This window comes from Lepidochelys kempii, chromosome 6 (genome assembly GCF_965140265.1).
Source record: "Lepidochelys kempii isolate rLepKem1 chromosome 6, rLepKem1.hap2, whole genome shotgun sequence".
Classification (NCBI taxonomy): Eukaryota; Metazoa; Chordata; order Testudines; family Cheloniidae; genus Lepidochelys; species Lepidochelys kempii.
In genome coordinates, this window is record NC_133261.1 from 26295949 (window position 1) to 26318880 (window position 22932).

Consider the following 22932-nt stretch of genomic DNA (forward strand, 5'->3'; position numbering starts at 1 on the left):
AGAGGGAGAATGTGTGCAAGCCGTAGCAGCTTCCAAACCCTCCTGATTCCTTTTTGTTTCTGGTAGTTCCGGCAGACGGAGCTGAGGTTCTTTATGAGGTCAAAGCAGACACATTGTTCCTGGTGTAACCACCCGCTCTTCTTCCGTGAAGCTTGTCGGCTTTGCCCAGGGTGCCTGTGGCCCCACTGGTGCTAAGTCCATGTCAAGCAAATTTCTTAGCAATGGCAAATGAAATATGGGGTCTTAAGAGAGAGTCCATGCAGCCTATCTGGACAGGACCTCTTCACCTCCTTGGTCTGGTGTCTGGCTGCAATTCCTTCCTCTTAGTGCTGGCTGTACCCAGTCCATTTACAGTTGCAGTTTCTTTTGCGGCGTTGGGCAGAGTCTGTGCCGCACATGAATTACCCTCTGCATAAAGATATTTCTATTTCACTCCCTCAATGCCCAACCCCTCCATAGCTTCAGTACTTGTTTTCAAGCCTTTTACCCTCTGCAACATCCACCCCTACCACCTGGCTCAGAAATGCACATGCCCCAATCATGTCGCCACTCAGTCGCCTCTTTCTAATGAATATAAACTTAATCACCACATAGCTATGATGCTTCTTGCGCTTTACCATCCTTGCTGCCCTTCCTCTGGTGTTTGTACTGCATCCACCAGAGTTTGTACTCAGGGTTAAAGAAGCTCCCAGTCATGGGACATTATCTCTCATTCAGAAATATTACACTAACCCTTCGAGACCCTGACCTGGATTGGCAGATGTGATATATCCCACTGCCTGTACCAGGTACTAATAGCAGGAGACTTCTAAACATAACTAGTGATGGTCCACTAACTTCTGCAGGTTCAGGCCCCGTTTTCCTGGCAGTTAACCAGCACTCACCATCTTGGTGTTCTCAACATGCCTGGCCCTTCTTTATTTATCATCACAGAGCAAGTATCAGTGCGGGTGCCCTTTACTCAATCCAAGACCATTATCTAAATGAGTCCATTGGTGTCCTAGCAGGCAAGAATATGGATGCTGTGGTTGCCTGGCCCTGGTTACCAACAGGACAAGAGAGGATGGAGACAAACTATTTAATTGCAAGCTCAGCTACTGTAAAAGGCAAAGGAAAGAAAGGGTTAGTGAAATGGCCTATTTTTTTTCAATAGCTCTCTCTGAATATCCCTAAGGATTTCTCACTTCCCATTAAAATTTGAGCTGAGAACGCTGATTATAAGGAATTCAGTAGTGATATCAGCAAAGGGGAGCTAGGCTATTAAATACTGTTGGCCCAGTAAATCTCCAGACACTTGAGAGCCAGTAGGGCATGGGGGTGGGGGAAGAGTTGAATATTTTAATAGGAGGATTTAAAATCCTGTATTAGGACTCACCAAATGCAGAGCATTTACATATAAAATGTACTTAGCATTTTGTTGGTCCATTCGTGCAAATTAGACTTTTGTCTTCTGTACCTGTCTATGCAAAGAACTTAAACCTTCCCAATCCCCATAGAACTCTGCTTAGTCTGCCCTCCCACTTCCCTCTAAGCCTGTGGAATAAACTGCTCCCCTGAATCACTAGAAATACCCCCCTCTCCTTCCCTCCCTAGCCCGCATTTTTTTTTAGTGCTCTCTTCCATTCTTTCTGTCTGCTGACTCCATTTGTGTATGAAGATGAGGGTCCAAAGCCACATAAGAACTTGTCCTGTCCACAATCCTGCATTCAAGGCTGAGTGTTACTTGCATTCCCTGCCCTCCCAACCGCCGCGTCCACTCGTTTTTCCCACTGGAAGGGAGTAACCACCTCTAGAAGTAGAGAAGAGTCTGAGCAGAGCGTGTGCCCACAAGCCATCTGGCTAGGACAACTTCACTGAGCCTTAGAGAGGGGCGTCAGTAAAAATCCTGTGGCTGAAACCTCCATCCCCCTGAACTCTGGGGAGATTTCAGAATCCAAACCAGAATGTGTGTGTGAAATTCATGGCATGTCCAATCTCAGCCACAAATTTAGGATCCATGTTTCAAATTTCCCCCAAATCTGAAGGTGTTGGTGTTGGAGTCTGAGGTTTTGGTGTGGGCCATCTCTAAGACTGAGACGTAGCTAGGTCACACCTGTCCAGCAGCTAATGGTGGCTTGGACTTGTTGTGTTCAGTGCAAAGAACCAGCACCTGCACTCAGTTAAACACTATACTACCTACCAGACAAAACCAGGCCTATAGTTATACAGGTAAATGAGGGCTCCTTACATAATATTTGTGCCTTTTAAAGTGAGGAAATCCCAAAATTAGAGAGACAAGGTGGGTGAGGTAATATCTTTTATTGGACCAACTTCTGTTGGTGAAAGAGAAGCTCTCCTGCTGACAAAGCGCTGTCTACACAGCGGGGGTTAGGTCTGTATAACTACGTTGCTCAGGGGGGGTAGACAAAACCTTAGTGTTGTTCCATTGTGGATGTGGGACAATGACACTTCATACACTAGAGAACCATATGGCAATGATAATAAAACGTATCGAGGGTGTTATAGAAAGGGGAAATGGCAGACAAAGAGATTTTTTTCAGTGACATGAAAGGCTGTGTTCTGACAGATGTGCAGCACCCAATCTGCGCCATAGTTTGCCCTAATCTCGTGGCTAAATTAATCAAAGTTTCCTAATGCTGTTTTCTATTAGCGTATGATGCTGCAATTCCTTTGGCTTCCAACTCCATAATAGTGAAGCTCATTGGCTGTTTTAAAGAGGGTGGAGTGCAGAGTATATCAGCCTGATACTAGTTCTTGCTTTGTGGTCCCACCAGGTTAAATCGCGGCCAGAAACCACATGTGCACAGGAGCCTGGTCCTGCAGTCTGCTGAGCATTCTCAACTCCTGCTGTTGTCAATAAGGATTGAAGGTGCTCAGAATCTTGCAGAATCACAGCCCCACACATACTAGTTGAGGATTGCCCCCTTGCATCCCAGCCCTACTCACGTGTCAAATGCTCATATTCCCCTGGAATGCACAGGTGTTCCAGGCCAAGTGGTTGAGTGGGTGTTCAGGGAGAGACCAGTGAGTGTAACTAAAAGAAGGAAGAAAAGCATAATGTCTAACACAGAACTTGCTAAGGCTGCAAGGCAAAGTTGATCATGCATTAATGCCCCACCTTTATCGATGCAGTTACACAGGAACTGCATCCCCTGAGGGTTACAGTCCACTCATAGAGTTGCCAAATAATTCCAGACCAAAGGTATAGCTGTTTCCACAATGTGGTGCAGTGTGCCAGGCTTACGTAGCAATGGAGTTCTCCTGCTCGGTAGGATCTCTGTTCCCAACCACATGGTAGGCAAGTAGGACATTCCCCCCTTGGCACGTTTTGCTCCCAGCCTCTTTACTGCCAGAGGTGTCCCATCCTAACACTCTTCCTCTTGCTGCTCATCATCTTCATCCTCCACACACCCCCATGCACGTGGCTCTGGATCTCTCATCACGTTCTTCTTGTTAAAAACCCCATTGTTCATTTGTTTGTTTGTTCTCTCTCTCTCTCTCTCTGTTTCTCTTTCTCTCTGTGTTTTTTTTTTTGTCTCTTCTGTTTTGTGTACCCAGGCAGCCCATTGAGTAACTTCTTTGACGTAATTAAACAACTTTTTTCAGACGAGAAGAACGGGCAGGTGAGCCATCCCCCCGGCACGCCAACCAAGCATAGCGCAAACAGCAAGCGGAGCGATTCCGATGCTAATGACTATGGGTCTAGAGGAGACAATAAGTACCCTGCTGGCAAAGACAAGGCAAAGATGGTCTCATCAGGCGGCCTACAAGACCAACCTTAAATAAATACATTTTAAAAAATTAAATAACTTAAAAAACAAAAAGCAAGAAAGAATCAAAGAATATTCCTTAGCAAGCTAGCCTCTAAACTAGAAGGATGTATATACCTTTCCACAACAGTACAAAACTGTCTATAGACAAATTTTGTAAGAAGGAATGACTGTATATATATACATATATATATTTATATATGATATATAATATATATCTCAGAAACAAACACACACACAAAGAAAGAAAAAGAAAGAAAGAAAGAAAGAAAGAAAGACAAGGTAGCACAGATGACAAAATCCAGTTCACCAGATCTTGGGTTGTGGCTTTTTTGGTTTGTTTTTTTTTTTGTTTTTACATCTCCCTGTATTTTGAGTATTTTTATTTTTTTCCCCTCCTGATGTTTTGTTGGATTTTTTAAATTATTATTTTTGTTTCTTGTTCTGTTCTTGCTCTCTCTGTTTCTGACGACACCACTTGTTTCCGCTCTGCTACCAGGAATTATCCCGAAAAGTTAACATGTCAGCAACGGCTTCACCTTCTGTGCTCTGCGGACACTTGTTGACGGAAGGAAACCGATGTAGACTGTCCAAGGACCAGTCCTGTTTGAGGTTCCCAGCCTCCCCCTCTGTCCCCAGGAAATGGGTTTCTCCCCCACCTCCTCCCAAACACCTCCCCAACACGCACTTTTTCTCTTTTTCTTTTTGGTGCTCCACGAGGGAGATCTGCTCAGTAATGGGATTGCACAACCTGGGCTGGAAGCAGGTTGCAATTGTTGGAGTGACACCATTGCCCTTGACAACATTCATCGGTGCAGGTGAACTCAGACTGGCAGGGGGAGGGGGGCAAGAAACAAGGGGAAATGTTACCATAAAACCAGGGAGCTCTCTCAGCCAAAACCACCAAGGAGTGAGTAAAAGCAAAGCGTCAAACCAAGAATATCGGGGAGTTTCACTGTGGGATTTTCTCAAACTCCTTTCCCCCCCACCCCCGTCCCCACCCTTTCCTTTTGTTTTTGTTTTTTTTTTAAATTGTGTTTGTTTTTTATACTCTTATCATTTTGCTTTTCGACCTGCTGGAAGGGGGGGGATCCCCTCCTGGGGGTGGGGGGAATGAACAAACACAAAAACAAACAAACCTTAAAACTTAGGGAAAAGGCAACATACGGCAGCAAAAGAGGCGGGCAAGGATTCTGCCTCGCCGAGAACAGCCTCTTGCCACCAGCTGCCGTTGCCACAGCTGCTGCTCCTTCTTCTTCATCTTCCTCCCCCGTCTTCAACTCCCCGCCTACCACGCTGCCAGGTTGGGACCTTCTTCCGCCATCTGGATCCGCCAACACCCCCTGCATTTGGATGCAATTGTCGTGTCGCTCGTGCTGCATCAATATCAGTATTATTATTTATTTGCTGGGTTTGATTTATTTATTTGATTTATTGGGTTTTTCAACAAACAGAAGAAGAAGAAAAGAGGATAATTTGGGGGGTATTTTCCCATGTGTGTGCATGTGCATACCACTGGCACTTAGTTCATTTGAGTGAGACGAGGAGTCAGTGCTATGGGCAAGTGAATCACGAAGCTACTGTAAACTTTAAAAATTACTGCAAGATATTTTTATAAACTTTTTTTTTTGAAAGGGGGCTGGCGGGTGGGAGTGGGTGGGTGAGGACTGTTTTTTGTGCTTAAGTTATTATTAGGTCTTGGTTATTTATATATACATATATATTGAAAAATTTAAGCTGTTAGATAGATCTTCTGTTTTGTTTAATTACTGTGTAGAGGCGACACTGATTCCTATTTATTTGGGGGGGGGGGGAAGGTAGAAAAAAACCTTAAATGTTCCTCTTGCGAACTTGACTTTTTATTTATTTATTTATTTTGGTCTTTTTTCCCCTGGGAGCTACATAACCAAGTGTAATTTATTCTGGCCCAAGTTCAAACGAACAAACAAACATGGTTGTAAACGTCAAAGACAAAAACACAATGAGAAAGACTTCTTTAGTGAGGTTTTAAAAACATAGGGTTAGCATTAGAGTGCAAGTCTCTTATGACCTTCAATTGCTGTTTGTTGGGTTCCCTCTGGGTGTATGTTGTACGACAAGAATTTTTATTTTTTCTAAATGATACCATCGGGCAGTTTCTCTCTTTTTGTTGTTGTTGCTGTTGTTTAGTTTGTTTTCCCCCTCTTCGACCAGTTTCACTTGTACATAGGTTTGAAGATTAAAAAAAAAAAAAGTAAGGCACAATTGAGATGGTAACCTTTAACCCTTGACCTTTCCTTTTCCCCCCAAATGGAAGATATTTATTTTATTTATTTTTGGGTTGTTTTTAATTTATTATTGTTTTCCTATTCTTAAAATTGTATCGCTGTGTGCATGTCAGATGCCGTGGGGGTGATGGCTGGGGATGGGGGGAGGCCAGGGTGCAGGAGGGGGGGGCAGTTTTAATTGCATGACATTGCTGTAAATTAGTCTCTTTTGCTTTCGTTGTCTTTCCTGCCTCTGCCCTCTCTCTCTGCCTCTCCTCCAGGACCTCCTGCGACCACCTCCATCCTCTTTTCCCTCTTTTCTCTGTGTGTATAGATTTTTGATGCTTCTGTTACATTGTACCTCTACAAAAGGCTGGGATTTCGATACAAAATAATAATAATAATTTACAAAAAAAAACAAAAAAACAAACCTATATCAGCAAAATCCATGCAGTACAAGCAGGAAGGGGATTACTTACACAAGATATAAGAATAAACGAAAGCAATACCTCTTGTTATCCTTCCGATTTTGTACTTTGACGACACACATGCGCGCACACACACTCACAGAAACAAACTGACATTATTTAACAGTTTAAAATGGACAAAAAATCTGATGTATCCCTTGTTAAATAACTGTGAGCAACTTTAGTTCAAAAAACAATAAATTCATTCAGTAAAGACACTAGCTCTTGAGTGTCCTGTTTATGTCTACGGTGGAGAATCCATCCCCCTGCCTGCCAGCACCGGACTCAGGTAAGTACTGAGCAAAGGCCTTTCAAACCTAGACAGAGAAGTGTGACTTGCACTTATCCAAGTCTCCTCCTAATCATGAATTAAACACAGGTTTGCTACAATTTAGTAGTTTATGTTTTGCCTGACCAAGCCGAGGACAAACAGCCAGAGTAGTTTAACCGTATGTATCTGTTTCTTGTGTTAACACACATGCGAACGCTGGATATGAATTAGAGACCAGCACAAACCAAAACCCCAGTCTTCAGGAGTGTCTACTCATTCTGGGCATCTCAGTTTTTGGCTGGCCAGGTCAAGCTACCTAGCTCCTGAATTTATCAAAGGTGCCAAGCACCCACCGTTCTCACCGGAGTTTGTCTGGAGTTGTCAGTACTCAGCATTTCTGAAAATCAGGCTGGCAGATAGAAGCACCCAAAATGAATGGACACTATTGCAAAGTTGGCCTTTCATGCAGTGAGCTCAAATCATTTTACCAAGGCACTGTAGATGTCACTATCCCTATGTTCAGGATAGAGAAAATGAGCCAACATTGTGACATCAGCTATGACACACAATGCCTCATTGGCAGGGGTGCAAATAGGAGCCTGGTTTCCTGACTTCCAGTCCATTGGACCACACTGCTACTTTACTGGGACATCTTCCAGGCAACGAAGTTAGCGTAATGAGAGTTCATAGGGATAACTGCTGTTCAATGGGGATAGTATTCGTATTCATTCTGCATAAGGGAGATGTATTTGATTGGTGCCGTGGGGTTTAGGGGTGTTTAACCAGCTGTTGAATAGGGGTGAAATTCTGCTCTTTGCATAAGCAGGTCTCCAAAGGGGAAACTGAAAGAAGCGTAAGGAATATGAAGTGCACCGAATGCTGTTTTTTGACTTTTGCGTGATTATCGACTATAGTGTTTTGATTCGTTTTCAGGCTTCTCCATGGCCTTTTAATGGGACCAGTCGGTTAACAATATGATGGTAGGCTGCTCCCTGGAAGTCCCAAATAAGGCTTTTACTGTCTCCCTACTATGCCAAGTCCTAGAGATTACAGGGCCTCCCGCTCCTAGAGTGGGCTGTACTTATACAAAAGACCTTTAGCGCTTCAGTGTCTTTCCTACAGTAGGGCCATAAACCACTGGGTATTGCACCTTGAGCTTCACAGGTCTGTTCAGTGCTTTCCATAAGCACCCAACAGCCATGCCAGCTGCGCTGCTGGTAGCAGTTTGTTGCAATGCCTGCAGCAGGAGGATGCTTTGCAGTGGGAAGCAGGAGCTAGCCTGCCTTGGGGACTCATAGAGCACAGCGCTACTATTCACGGGGTGGCTGGTGAGGAGGCTACAGTACTAAATCCTAATGAGTTTTGCAGGGTGGGGGGAGTGTTTGTACCCCCTCCCCCAGCACTGCCACTTCCCCCCAATTCCTTTAGTTCTTAAACTAACCACCCACCTGCTCCCCCCCCCAGCAGCACAGTGAGGTGGGCTCAAGCCAGGGGTGGGAGGGACAAGCGGGCTGGGCCTGCAGTGCGGCATACACGGAGCAAGCCCAAGGGGCCTGGAGGGCTACCAGCGCTTTCCTGCCTCCCCTGGGTGAGGCCCGTGCTCATGAGCCTCCCTGCGCTCCAGGCCACATGGGGCCAGCCCTGGCATGTGAGCACAGTGTGGCACCCTGCCCCACAACCCAGGACCTGTGCAAGGGGTGAGCCAGCCTGGGCCTGCAAGGGAGCAGCAGGTAGGGGCTGGACTGGGGAGGCCAGTGACCTGGTAATGGGGAGGGGGAGAAGCAAGGGCTGTGTGACCTGCTCAGGAGAGTGGGGGATGGGGAGCTGTGAGAGGGTGGGGGAGGATTTGGGTGCATAGGTGCTGCTGCACCCCCCTTGAAGTGGTTCCCATCACACAGGATTTAGCGTTTGGTTCAATGGCTCTCCACACCCCTTCACAGGTGGGGGTGGCATGTGATTTGGGGAGCCAGGACCTGATGAGGGTGGGTCGGGGGTGGGAGGGCTCTGACTTGGCAAGGAAAGCAGGAGTGTGGGGGTGACTGGGACCTGGCAAGGGCGGGAGGGTGGCTGTGACGTGCTGAGGATATTTGGGGTGCAGGGGGCAAACATGGGGTGCATGTCTGGCCTGGGACTCTGCAGCCGAGGGCTGGTAGGGAGCAGAACAGTGGAGCCACTGGTGTCCCTTCAGGCGGGAAGGGGCGGCATGGAGCAGAGTTGGCGGGGCAGTGTCCTCACAAGCAGGAGGAGCCGTGGGCAAGGGAAAAGAGCCTCAAGTAGGTTTGTTGCTGGATTTTATGGGGGAGATGAGTCAGAGCTGACTTCGAATGAGGGAGTCATCATGATTTTTTTTTGGGGGGGGGGGGAAGGGGGAAGAGTGTCTGATTGCCAGCCCCAACCCTGCCACTTTTTAGGGGCACCAGCTCCCCACTGACATGGTGAACCCAGGAGCAGCCAGCAGCTGAACCTATGGGACGAACCCCTTAATCAACATTAGGCACAGGCCATGTGTGTGGCTGGCTGGTTCTTGCTCACATGATTCATGCTCCGGGCCTATATGGGGTCAGGAAGAACTTTCCCCCAGGTCAGACTGGCAATGAACTTGGGGTTTTTTTGTTTGTTTTTGCCTTCCTTTGCAGCACAGGTCTCTTTCCAGGATTATCTGGGTATATCGCACTTAAACATTTCCCTGCCAAACATTGCAGGGGGGCCTCCAGCACTGGTATGCCTCAGTCCCTCCGATTCTCTGCCTGTGGCACATAATAGTCGAATCTTCTATGGTCTGTAATACTTTGGGCTAATGTGGGTTGTTGGGTTCGGTGTGCGTGTGCTGGGTGGTGTCGGTGGCCTGTGAGGTACAGGAGACAAGAGTAAATGGGCTGGTGATCCCGTCTCTATGGCTCTCGGTGCTAGCCAGGGCACAAGAGGCTGCAAAAGGGGGAAGGATATTTTACATCCCCCTATATTTCCCAAGGTAAATATTGTGTCTGATACCTAGAAAATCCCATAGAGTGGAAAACCATTGCAGTATGTTAATCTTCATGGTATGGGCTGAGATGACAAATCAGCAACCAATTGGTTTACAGAGAGTACGACCTACAAAAAAAAAGGCAAATGTCAGCACTCACCTCCAGAATGTGTTAGAGAAGGTGAAAATAATGAGGTATGTATGTCTGCTCAGCCCACTGTGTGCTAAATATGTCAGTCAGAAGATAACATGTGCAGGGACTCGCCAACCTAATCTTATTGATGGGTACATCTCACAGACCCCACCCCTCATAAAACCATCATATGGTCATCGCAGCTGTTGCTTATTTGGAGAAGTGAGAGGAGAAAAGTATTAAGTTAATTGTAACTGTTCTGCTGATGGCTCCAGTCCAAGAGATGAATTTTTGCTTTCTCTCCTGCAGATTGAACAGCTAAGCTGGCATCTTTTCCATCTTTCCAGCTGCTTTAACATGGATTCACGCTCAGGGAAGAGCTGCTTGAATACCTGTAGAAGCAGCTGGAAGTGGGGAGTTGTAGCCAGCACCATGTAACCTGCCAGCTCTTTGCAGACCGCCAGAAAGTATTCTGCACACTAACAGTGGTCCGTAGACCACAGTTTCAGAACCACTGCCACTGAGGGTTCACTTCTGTAGTGTTCCCTACACTTCTGAAGTGTTCACTTCTGTAGCAGATGACATCTCTTGGAAGGCAGTTGCTGTATGAATGGGATTATTAAGAGATGGAGGATTGCATCCATATTGGTAGCAAAAGATATTTCTCAGAGTCAGAGAGGGCTATGTTACTATAGGAGACGCCATCTCCTGAGGTTGTCTTGGTAGCACATGGTATTTTCCAAGGAAGATGCTCACATTAAGTCTCTGGAATGGATAGCATCATGATTGGGGTGATGCTAACACTGGTAAGATACTCAAGCTTTGTGGGGCAGGACAGAGAGAAAATCTTTAACAGGGGGCACTTTTTGAGGGTCATAGTATTGTCAGTGGAGGAAGGCATCTTCAGAGTGTCATGTTAAAGTCAATAGCAGGCGCAGTTTTCTAGGATGTTGTGTTTGTGGCCAGTGGCATCTCTGCGGGGAAGGCTTTTGGTGAACATCTACTGCAGAAGGTGGAATGTGTAGACTTCTGCTGCAGAGGACATCCCCTGTGGATGTCACATTATACAGCATCTCCTGGGATGAAGGGTCATCCCAAGGTCATAGCGCTTGGTGTTTATGATGATGTCTGATGCTTATGTTAAAACAAAATTATCATCTCAGGAAAAGTCACTGCTGTGTTATAAAAGGTTTTTGCAGACCTCTCAAGCTGTTGGTGGGGTGGAATGTGTGACAAAGGCCCAAAACAAGGGTTTCAAGACAATCATTCATGCAGGGAACTTGAAATGTTGTGGAATTCAATCTCTTAGCATTAATGACACGTTCTATACCCACAGTTCGTGATTCTGCATTTCTGATCTAAATAATTTTCAGTTACAAAAGTGACAGGAAATTCCAGATTGGTGTGGAGTGTAGGTGACTGGTGCCTACAATGAGGGACATTTGAGAGACTTTGATCACATGCCTTAAAAAAAAAAAATTAATTTCTCTCCTTCTCCCTCAAACAGTTGTTTGTAATTTCTTCCGTGTGGTTTCTTTATCCTCCCAATACTGATTTATACATAATTACATGCCAAAACACTACATTAAAAGAAAACTAAGTTGCCAAGTCAAGCACTCAAATGTTAGGAAATGCCTGAACTAGGGCTGCCTGTGTAACCTTACTCAGCCCCCTGGGGTCATGCATGTCTTTAATGACATAATCACATATAATTTATATCAATAGGACCCCTGCCTCATTCAGTGCATGGGATGGACAGTGCTCATTAAAAGAGTGGCTAGTCAACATTTCTTTTCATCCTCCTCATTCAGTGTGTCTCTCCCACTTCCCCCCGTTATTTATCTCATACCAGTCAAACCCTGCTCAGAAGACAGAATTATGAATTTTCTCATGGGCTTTCCTACAGGGCTCTCACTGTAGCAAGGTGTTTGGGATTTTTTTTTAATGTATGCTCTACTTCAAACAGGAATAAATTCAGGCAGGTCTTATGGCCTGTGTTATAAAGGAGGTCAGACAAGATGACCACAGTGGTCCCTTCTGGCTTTATAATCTGTGAATCTCGTATGTTAGTGCTTTCCAAACATTAATTGATTTATCTTCAAAACACACATGCGAGGTGATATTATTATCCCCATTTTACATATGGGGAACTGAGGCACAGAGATGAAGGCCAAAACTGTCAACTAACTTTGTGGGCCCAATTTGAGCTGCCTAGGGCCTGACTTTCCAGAGTGTTTCACATTTTACAGCACTCTACATGTTTAAAGTAAAGCGTCTATTGACCTCACTTGCAGCAGTGAGTGCTTAGCAATATTGCAAGTCAAGGTGATTCACACTGGGCTCCCAAAAATGAGAAACACACAATTAGCAACCACCACTGAAAGGTTTGGTTTAAGTGACTTGCCCAACATCACACAGGAGCTCTGTAGCACAGACAGGGAGAATCTGTTTTTCCAGGATGCCATTCAGTGACCTTAACCATGAGACCGTCCTTTCTCTTTCTGTCTCATTCATAACACACCTTCCAGCTTCCCCAACAAATGAGGCTGGGGTGCAACAGACAACAGCCTCCTTTAATACACAACCCTGATTCATTCCCAGACAGCATGTTTCATCCTGTGCACCGAAAGAGGCAGGAATCCTGGCGGGGGAAGGGGGGAAATTAGTGTAATTAAGGAATATGTTATAATGCATGCCGGCAAGGGGACTGAATTAAGGTAGCAAAGGCAACCTTAATTCCGGTATTACCTAACTTTTGAGTGCTTACTACCTTGTGCCACCTGTAATATATATGCACACTTTTTATATTGCATATTTATACACAAACACTGCGTCTAACTAGAGAAGCGAACCATTAGAAATTGAACCAGAGCATAAATACGTACAGTATAAGCAAGATAATAAGTAACGTGTATTCAACAGAAGAGTTGCTCGCGCAGCAATCATAATCTGGTGTAACTATTCACCATTCATCGGTACGCAGGAATAAGGAAGATTTGGGGTTGACAAGAACTCAGTTGTTGCTCACTTGAATGCACATCAGTCCAGGGCTTGCAAGTGAACATGGTTATTTCCTCCATAGTCAGGTTTGCTGTAATGAAATTGAGCCAATACAATGGACAGGATTTATCTTTAATGGTCTAGACAATCAGAATGCACCTCTAGGCCAGTATTCACAATAACAACCAAATGTTTGTAAGGCTGCCAGGTAGTGCTAATTCTGGCAATTTCCATGTTATGGACCCAATCCTACTCCCACGGGCTCATGTAGGAACAGGATCAGACCCAATAGGCCTTTTTTGGGGATTGGGGGGCGTTAACCATTGGGGTTGATTCTGCAAACTGAGCAGAAAACCTGCTGCGATTGCCATGCATGGGGAGCAGGCGGGATCGGGCCCAGTGTCCATGTCAGCAACCCTGTACTCCACTGCAGCCCAATGCTAATACGTGCCTATGAACTCCTAATGATAGGGAAGCAGATTTCACTTCCAAGTGCTTATTATAGAAAACCATAAGTAAAAAAAGATGGTGTTTAAAAACTGGCAAATGTCTCAGCCTCTGGCTGCGCCCTTTAATCTTCCTATTTCATTTTAAAAAACAAAACAAAACACTTCAGCTGCTGCGGTTCTAGTTTTAATTCAGAGAACAAAACCGAGCAGCTGCACTGGCTGGGGACACTTGAGGCCAACGGTGGAGGGGGAACCCACAGCCAGGGTAAGTCCTTTTCTTCTTCCTAATGCGCACCTTATTGTGTGGGTTATTTTTAGCGCCATAATCTCACTGAACGCCCACTGTGCTGCGTCGTGCCTGGCAGGCTTTGAAGGGCTTGAGAAATGGGATTTCCTGGTCCACCCGCTCAGAGCAACTCTGGCCATTGTCAGGAGCTATTCTCGTGTGCGCTCGGCCAGAGCAGATAATGCCGTTTCAAGGGCAGGGAAGACACAAGCTCTTGTTGAGCAGCAAAGTTAGCAGAGGAAAGAGTTCATTTGCAGACAGAACTAGAGTGTGTCCGCCTCGTTTGGTCGCAGGGCTCAACGGCCTCTTCCTCAGCAGTGGAGACTGCTTCTGGGGAGCATAAGGGAAACACATTTCCTCATGCCCCAACTTGTTTGTATCCCAGTCAGTCTGGCTGCAGGAGTCGCACATCCTCACTGCTGCTCATCCCTCGCATTTTTGCTTGTGAGACTAGGAGGCAGTCGCCCTGCAGGACCAACAGAGAAAGGAAAGGAAAGCAGGGTTATATAGGGAAACTTCCACCCCCACTGCAGGTGTGGGAAGTACCTTCATTTCCTGAACTGCTAGCACAATATTGGGCCAGGGCACATGTTGTTACTGCAGCAAAGTGTCCGGTGGAATCGGGTTCCATTTTCTGTATAAAGCATATTCCTTCCATGCTTCTGATGCAGTGGGCGTTGAATCACCTTTTTGATGACTGTGAAGCATTGGCAAAGTGCGATTCCGAGATTTATTTTGAAGAATTAGAGCGGTTCCGCAAATAGCATTGAGTAACACACCAGCTTTAGCATTATACTGGAAACAAACAGCCTGATGTAAATCTCACAGAGATGTAGCTGCTGACTGTCTGAATTACGGTAATGCTTAGAGGCCCCAACTCTGTTCAAATATGTGATAAACATTCCCTGCCCCCACAGAGCTTAGGTCCAGCTTTTTAAAGGTATTTAGGCATTGCTGCACTCAGTGCTGTGGTGCCTCATGGATTTAGGAGCCTAATTCTCATTTGTAAATGGGATTAGGGCATTTCAGAGCCAAAATCAGAGGCATAGAGAGGTGAAGCGACTTGCCTAGCTTCACACAGCGGGTCAGTGGCAGAGCTGGGAATAGAACAAGTCCAGGACTCCTGCTGGCCCTAGTCATTGGCCACGCTGCCTCTGCACGCTAGTCATTCAGCGTGCCATAGTGGATAGGCACTGGTCTGGGACTCAGGAGACCTAGGTTCTATTCCTGGCCTGGTGGGTGATTTCTGCCTCTCTGCACCTCAGTTTCCCCCTCTGTAGAATGGGACTAGTGATACTGAGCTCCTTTTGTAAAGCACTTTGACATCTGCTGACAAAAAGCACTGTATGAGAGCTAGGTAATTATTATTATTACTCCTGATTCCCACCAGTGTCAGAGAAAGGAAGAGCAGGTCCAGAACATCCCACCTATAATTTACTTTAGAACTTAACAGTTTTTTCTTGGGGTCCTTGATGTGGCCAGCTCCTCCTCATGAGACACGCACCTCAGCAGGCATTCCTCTGGTGCCGGTACTCCCAGTATGATGCTCAGATACCATACTGGACGTTCTCTCTCATGCTGGTGTAAATCAGATGTAACTCTGGAGCTACACTAGTGTGAAACCTGTAGCGGGAGAAGAATCAGACCCAGTCAGTGCTGTTTGTAGCACGTTGCATGGCCGGGCAGTTTTGCATTTCCTTGCGTTGCAGTCCTATAGAACAGAAAAGCTGGTGCATTTTTATTTATGCTTGTTGCAGACCACATGTGAGGCATTTTAACCTATAGGCTTGCAGTGTACAAACCATTTAACAGCGAGAGGAACCAATGGGAGAACAGAGTGGGAGAGGAGAAAAGTGCTATGATCAAGTATCTGCTTGTGTAACCTGGGGAGGAAATATAGAGCCATTCCGCTTACACACCCTGGCTGCCAGGGCAGGTAGGTCTCATTAGCTCCAAGTCAGGGAGGAGGAGTGATTGAGTCTCCCTTATGGAAGAGAGAAGGACCTTGGGACCGCGTTCTCCTTTTGTATCTGATCATACTTAGTGTAAGAATAAAGGAAACCCCCAGGAAGAAGGGCGTGGGTGAGTTTGGGGCACTATCCCTGTGTGTGCATGCATGCAGTGTTGCAAGTGGGGGAGGGATGAAGTCCCCACTAATTTACACCAGCAATGCAGAGAGGCAGCACAACTTTGACCATCCCAGCCTTGGTCTTGGGATGAAGCGCTTTTACACCAAGTGCTTGCTTAGTTTGTCAGAATTTATTTTTTAAAGTTATGAAACTCATCTTCTGACAGCCTCAGAATGTTAAGACCGCTGCCATCGAAGCCAGTTGGTTCAGTCCTACTTGACAACAGTCAAACTGAGCTCCCCAGCAGTAACTCCCCACTAAGCATTATGTAAACTTTATGGAGTTGTCCTGTAGCTTCATATGGCATAAAGCTACACTAAGACCTGCACCTCTAAAATCCCTCTGTTTCACACGTTTGTGGACGAATTTAGTCGCCTGATAGATAAATATATAGAGCAGGTCTTATTTCATTTTTATTTTGCAAGTTGGGGGCTCGATCCTGGGAGGGGCTGAGCACGTCCAACTCGTATTGAAATTAATGAGAGATGAGGATGCTTGGCCCCTCTCTGGGTTAGCTCCTGAAGTACTGCAACAAATCATTAGAGTTTTGCTTTCTGACATGGACTTGACAGTCACTACTAACGAGAGGAAGGCAGGTCCAGTAGTTAGGGGGCCAGCTTGGGACCCAGGCAAACCAGGTTCAGTTCCGTGCTCCACCCCAGACTTTGTGTGTGACTGTAGTTATCCCTGTGTAAAATAGCACATCAGAGGGGTGCTGTGAGGATAAATCAGAGGTGGGCAAATTACGGCCCATGGGCCACATCCGGCCCACGGGACTGTCCTGCCTGGCCCCTGAGCGCCCGGCCAGGGAGGCTAGTCCCCAGCCCCTCCCCTGCAGCCTCAGTGCACTGCGCCGCCAATGCGCTGGCCTGCCACTCCTGCCGGGGAGTACGGCGGTGTGGCTGCGAGCTCCTGCCACTCTGTGCGGCATGGTAAGGGGCAGGGGGTCCCGGGGGGTGGACAGGGAGCAGGGGGCAGTTGGATGGGGTGAAGGTTCTTGGGGGTGGGCAGTCGGGATGGGGAGTTGGGGGGATCCCGGGGGGGTGGTTAGGGGTGTGGATGGGGAGGTCCGGGCAGTCAGGGGACAGTGAGCAGAAGGGGTTGAATGGGGGGAGGGGGCAGTTAGGGGCAGGGGTCCCAGGAGGGGGCAGTCAGGGGACAAGGAGCAGGGGGGATTGGATGGGTCAGGGGTTCTGAGGGGGGCAGTCAGGGGCCAGGAAGTGGGAGGAGGCAGAGGCCAGGCTGTTTGGGGAGGCACAGCCTTCCCTACGCAGCCCTCCATAAAGTTTTGCAACCCGGATGTGGCTCTCGGGCCAAAAAATTTGCCCACCCCTGGGATAAATACACTAAAGACGGAAAGGTGCGCAGTATTGCTCTTATGGGGACCATATCAGTACCTAACATAGACTGCAATGGGGACCTTTGGCCACCAGCTGGCAGTAGAGTACGATGTGAACGCAGATCAACCTCCTGTATGGTTAGAAAGCTCATGGCATTTTGTTTAGCGCAGTGGCTCTCAAACTTCTGTACTGGTGATCCCTTTCACCCCGCAAGCCTCTGAGTGTGACCCCCCCCTTATAAATTAAAAATACATTTTTAGATATTTAACACCAGTAGACACGTTGGAGGCAAAGCGAGGTTTGGGGTGGAGGCTGACTGCTCACGCCCCCGCCCCCCCATGTAATAGCCTTGTGACCTCTTGAGGGGGTCCAGACCCCCAGGTTTAGAGCTCTCAAACTGACCCCTCTATGAAGGCTAGTTCTGATTATGGTCATTACTCCTGTCAAAGTGTCAGGATAACCCTATTCTGTACACTGATATTAACATGGGACATCAAATAGGGGATTATTTAAAGATTATCCAGCCTATTCTATAGTAATCTCCCAAAATGAGAATTCCCTACTCATTATATTAAGCTTTATTTACACTCCTGAGTTATAATTCATCGCAAATAACGACTCAGCAGTTATTACTTTGTTAAATAGACACTGCCCTCATACAACTTGACTGCGCACTAAACCAGCTATATTGTGTAATATGTGATCTGATCATAGAATATCAGGGTTGGAAGGGACCTCAGGAGGTCATCTAGTCCAACCCCCTGCTCAAAGCAGGACCCATCCCCAACTAAATCATCCCAGCCAGGGCTTTGTCAAGCCTGACCTTAAAAATATCTAAGGAAGGAGATTCCACCACCTCCCTAGGTAACCCATTCCAGTGCTTCACCACCCTCCTAGTGAAACAGTTTTTCCTAATATCCAACCTAAACCTCCCCCACTGCAACTTGAGACCATTACTCCTCGTTCTGTCATCAGCTACCACTGAGAACAGTCTAGATCCATCCTCTTTGGAACCCCCTTTCAGGTAGTTGAAAGCAGCTATCAAATTTCCCCCTCATTCTTCTCTTCCACAGACTAAACAATCCCAGTTCCCTCAGCCTCTCCTCATAACTCATGAGTTCCAGTCCCCTAATCATTTTTGTTGCCCTCCGCTGGACTCTTTCCAATTTTTCCACATCCTTCTTGTAGTGTGGGGCCCAAAACTGGACACAGTACTCCAGATGAGGCCTCACCAATGTCGAATAGAGGGGAACAATCACGTCCCTCGATCTGCTGGCTATGCCCCTACGTATACATCCCAAAATGCCATTGGCCTTCTTGGCAACAAGAGCACACTGATTCTTTCTAGTTTAATAAAATAATAATTGGGGACTTAATATTTATATTTCAGGCTCAATCCATATGGTTCTTACATCACATAGGAGTTTTGTGGCATAATTAATGTTTGTAAAGTGGTTGGTGCTCTGTGGATAGTATGATAGACCTCCCTTTACCCTAGCATGGAGCCCCGTTGCAGTAAATGGATTTGCTTTTGGGTGCAGGTTCACCTGCATGGATGCAGTTACAGAACCTGATTCTAAGAAGTTTCCACTCTTTGTCTGGTCATGGGTCATTTGTGCATGTTCACACAGAATTACAGGTGCATTCTTTTTTAAACTGTATTTAAAACTATATTTACTGTACATATACCATGCATTAAAATGGAGGTGTAATGATGCAGACAGTATGGTCTAGTGCAGGGGTTCTCACAACATATTTTTTGGTGGCCTCAGAGTGTGACCACCAACTCTTGCTGGTGGCCGCGCTGACAATTTTTCCTAAAATACTTAATTCACTTTAGGAAAAACAAAATAAAATGCACATATACATGTCCAAATCATTGTAATTTATTTATGTAGGTTTTTTCAGACTCAGTAATAAAAATAATGTACAGTGATCTCTATTCTTCAGTAGACCTAAACAGAATAGAAATACAAACAGGGGGCTTTGCATGTTCTTGACTTTTTGTTGTTGTTTCTTTTGGTTGCTTTTTTAAAAAAAGCTTGCTAGATAGTAAGTCTGCTGCTGTGACAAGAGATATTTGTATGTTTGTTAATGTCACTTTTCACAGCAGACTTACTCAGCCCCAGCAAGCTCTGGGACAAATTAAGCCCTAGATGGGGAGGTGGGCAGGGAGCCCACAGAGTCCAGGGACAATGGCATGGGTGGTGAGCCTGGGACCAGAACCTGGAACAAGAGCCTGCTATGGAGCCCGAAGCCTCATGGCCGAAGCTGGGCCCCCCCACCCCAAGGAAAGTGGGGAATCCTCCAGCATTTGTGTCTCCAGAGAGTGGCAGGGCCCAACCCGCACTGGTGGCCCTGGAAGAGGGGCCACGGCTTCCCGCCCCCATCACAGCCCGGGAGGCTGTGGCTGCAAGAAAAGCCCCTGGTGGCCAGCGTTGAGAAACGCTGGTCTAGTGGGCAGGGCACTGTCCAGGCAACTGAGAGACCTGGGTTTTATTCCTGGCTCTGTCATCGGCCTTCGTTGGGACCTTGGTTAAGTCACTTACTTGCTCTGTGCCTCTGATTCCCCTCCCACCTTTTCCATCTTGTCTGTTTGGATTATAAGGTCTGCAGTGCGGGACTCTCTCTTACAGTGTGTTTGTACAGCATCTCGCTCAATGGGCCACAATCAGTTAGGGCCTGTGGGTGTCACCATAATATAAAATGAATAATATTTTAAAAATTTAAATATTTCTCACTCCTGGCATTCCAGTAGTGAACAAAGAGAGACATCTGAGCAGGTAAGATCTGCCCATGTTCCACTGTGTGTTCAGTGGCAAAATTCTCATTGGGCCAAATTCTGCTCTCAGCTGCACAAGAGCAACCCCCTGGACTTCAGTGGGAATGGAAAAGTAGCCGTTCTCCCAAAATGGGTTGAAGCAGGGAGTGGAGACACATGCCTTCTTGGAAGCAACAGAGCCTGGAAGCAACACTCTGTCCTGAAGATGACACCCTCCTTAGAAAGTCAAACTTTGAAAGCAATCCACTTTACTCTGAGCCTGTGTCAACACTGTGCTGTCGTGGGGACTACAGGGGTGGGAATCACAGTACGCCCCTAGGAGTTGCACTCTAATTGCCCTGTGTGGGCTCTTCTGGTGTGAACTAAAAGGTACCTAGGTTTCAGAGTAACAGCCGTGTTAGTCTGTATTCACAAAAAAGAAAAGGAGTACTTGTGGTACCTTAGAGACTAACCAATTTATTTGAGCATAAGCTTTCGTGATCGGATGCATCCTGTGGAAAGTGTAGAAGATCTTTTTATACACATAAAACATGAAAAAATACCTCCTCTCACCCCACTCTCCTGCTGGTAATAGCTTATCTAAAGTGATCACTCTCCTTACAATGTGTATGATAATCAAGTTGGGCCATTTCCAGCACAAATCCAGGTTTTCTCACCCCCCGCCCAAGGTACCTAGTTCATGTTATCATAGTCCTCTGTCTGAAGATCACCTTCCTTGCAACCTAGAAGGGGTTGTGAGGAGAAAAACTGATCAAGTTCACTGTATCAATACCAAGTATTGAACAGCACCAGACTCAGGAAAGATCCCTGCAGGATCCCACTAGATATGGCCTCCCAGTTTGACAGCCAACCATTGAGAACTACTTTTTGAAGACTTCAGACTGTTTATAAAAGGAATCAGAATTCTTTGTGAGAGTTTAAAACTGAGGTTTCGCTTTATACAAGAGAAGAGGCTCCTGTCTCAGCTTTATGTGGTCCTGACAAACAGGTGCTGTACATCCCTTCTTTCTGAGATCCTTGGAAAGGAATATCTCCACATTCCTTAATTAGGGGGAGGCATTTGGCTCATTGAGAAGGCTCTCCTGTTGGATATTTGCCTTTTAAATCACACCATCCCCAAGATTACAATCTACAGTAGTTTCACCCACAATTCGCAATTTAAAACTGCTCCCAAACGCCCTATACAAGTACAAAAATCACGATTCAAATGTAAAGCTTCTAATATTACATAAAACAACCTATATAGACTATCACAACAAAATAGAAGTTATACAACTGCATTCTAGCATCTGGGAGTGGACCTGGGAGTGCTAAGTACAGATTTATGGGAGAGGAGGAGGTATTCTTGCTGATGCTTCTCATGCCTGTCAGTTATTAAGAGAAAGTTTCTTTAATTAGCTTGAATACTTTGCTTAATAAAACAAACAATTAAAAATAAAACTATTTTTCTCTAAGCACCACGTCTACAAAAGCACTTAAGTATTTCTTCAATTTTATCCAAGACGCAGGCAAGTTTGTAACAACCTAACAAGAATAAATTATAATAATTTTATTGAAGACCATTTCTGCATCTGTGTTGAGGATTACTGCCTACACACCCATGTGACAATCTATGGAGAGCTAGTCCACATGCTGGTAAAGGCTGGGCACAGCTGGTCTAGAATGCCAACCAATTAAACTTAACTCCACTCTAGCCGTTTAGCTTAAGTTAAAAGCTGCAGGTACTGAATCAATCTCAGAAACGGCTTTTGGGGACTAGCACAGTGATCTCTTTGGCTGTGTTTGTAGAGACCCAAACCAGGCCAACCACAACCATTTTAAAACCCAGTTCTGCCAAACATGGTTTGAAATATTCCCACCCACTTATATTAGCAGAAATATGCTACAGTGAATACCCCGAACACTGACTTCAGTGGAATTCTACCCGCATTGAATTTATCCTAGCACATGGAGGGAAGTAAGAAAAGAGGAGACCCCTGCCCATCCCTGTAGGGGACAAAGGAGATACCCATCTCAGGATCTCATTTGTGAAATGGTGAGAAAAGCAAGAAATCCTGCCCTTGGCCTCTGTCTCTCCTTGGTGATGCACCATCCCTCTGTCGGGATGGAATGGGCTAGCTCATCTCTGAATGGTCAATGACTGGTGCTGTAGCTCCAAGTAATTGGCTACATCCTGTGCTCAGCTGTGTGTGCAGAGTATCTAGTTCCACTGGCCTGTTTCACATCCGGGAGGGGCACCGGAGCAGGACTACATTAAGATGGATTCAGCTGGAAATGCATAAATCAGTCTTGGACCTACACAGCATTGAAGGGTTATCATTCCAGCCAAGGTCCGAGTGCTCCTCGCTCTAGTCAGAAGTGCTGGGAGTGGTTTGCAAATATGTGCCTTGCAAGTGCACTAATGTAGTTCGAATGGAGTTAAACCTGTCAGTCCCCTGGCTACTCCCACAGCCCCTGCTCACTACCCTGCAAAAAGGAAAAAGCCCTTTTCTTTCTCAGTAGAGAAGATCTCAAACAGAAATAAGCTCGTAGCTCATGAAGACCAACCAAGGAGCAACTGCAGAAGATGGTGTCACTGTGATAAGATGTCGCATGCCCATGTTGAGAATAGAATGCACTGGAGACGTGTTCTAGACGAAGACTTAGTGAAGGGAATGCATGCCCTGAATGTCCACAAACCACCATCAGCTGGAATATTAAGAAGAACAACCTTTAGACTCAAAAGCCCTCTTGAAAGAGTGCCCTGCCTCTGGAGTTCCAGTCTAGGGTCTGTAGCTGAGGAGCTGTTTCCTTGCTTTGATCCATAAAGACCTGTATGGTCTGGACCCATTTGTAATTGCACTAGATGCAAAAAAAGGAGGCCACTGCAATGGACCAAATGCAGGTGTAATGTTCTCAAACCGGCTGCCATGTTCTGCACTAGCTGAAACTTCCAGGTAGCCCTTGGGAATTGCACGGTAGGGTGCATTACAGGAATCCAGCTCAAACGTGGCAAAATGGACAGCTAACCAGCGTGAAGTCTGTATGTGATAGGAAAGGATGCAAAAAACTTCCTAATTAATTGCAAACGGAGAAGGGCAACCGCTGTCTGAGA

General features: G+C 46.1%; 1 protein-coding gene across 11 annotated transcripts in view; it reads left to right on the forward strand.

Annotated features, from left to right (window-relative positions):
* BRSK2 (BR serine/threonine kinase 2) overlaps positions 1–22932 on the forward strand; it is a 485481-nt gene that overhangs the window by 423262 nt on the left and 39287 nt on the right. For 7 of the 11 annotated variants that reach the window (XM_073347202.1, XM_073347205.1, XM_073347204.1 and 4 more), the window contains one exon: positions 3607–4363. The exons of 1 other annotated variant lie outside the window; for it this stretch is intronic. In XM_073347202.1, coding sequence (XP_073203303.1) covers positions 3607–3782 — 176 coding nt within the window. In that variant the 3' untranslated portion in view covers positions 3783–4363. Of the gene's footprint in view, positions 1–3558; positions 4387–22932 lie in introns of those variants that run through there. 3 more of the 11 variants (XM_073347209.1, XM_073347212.1, XM_073347203.1) reach the window with 2 other exon arrangements.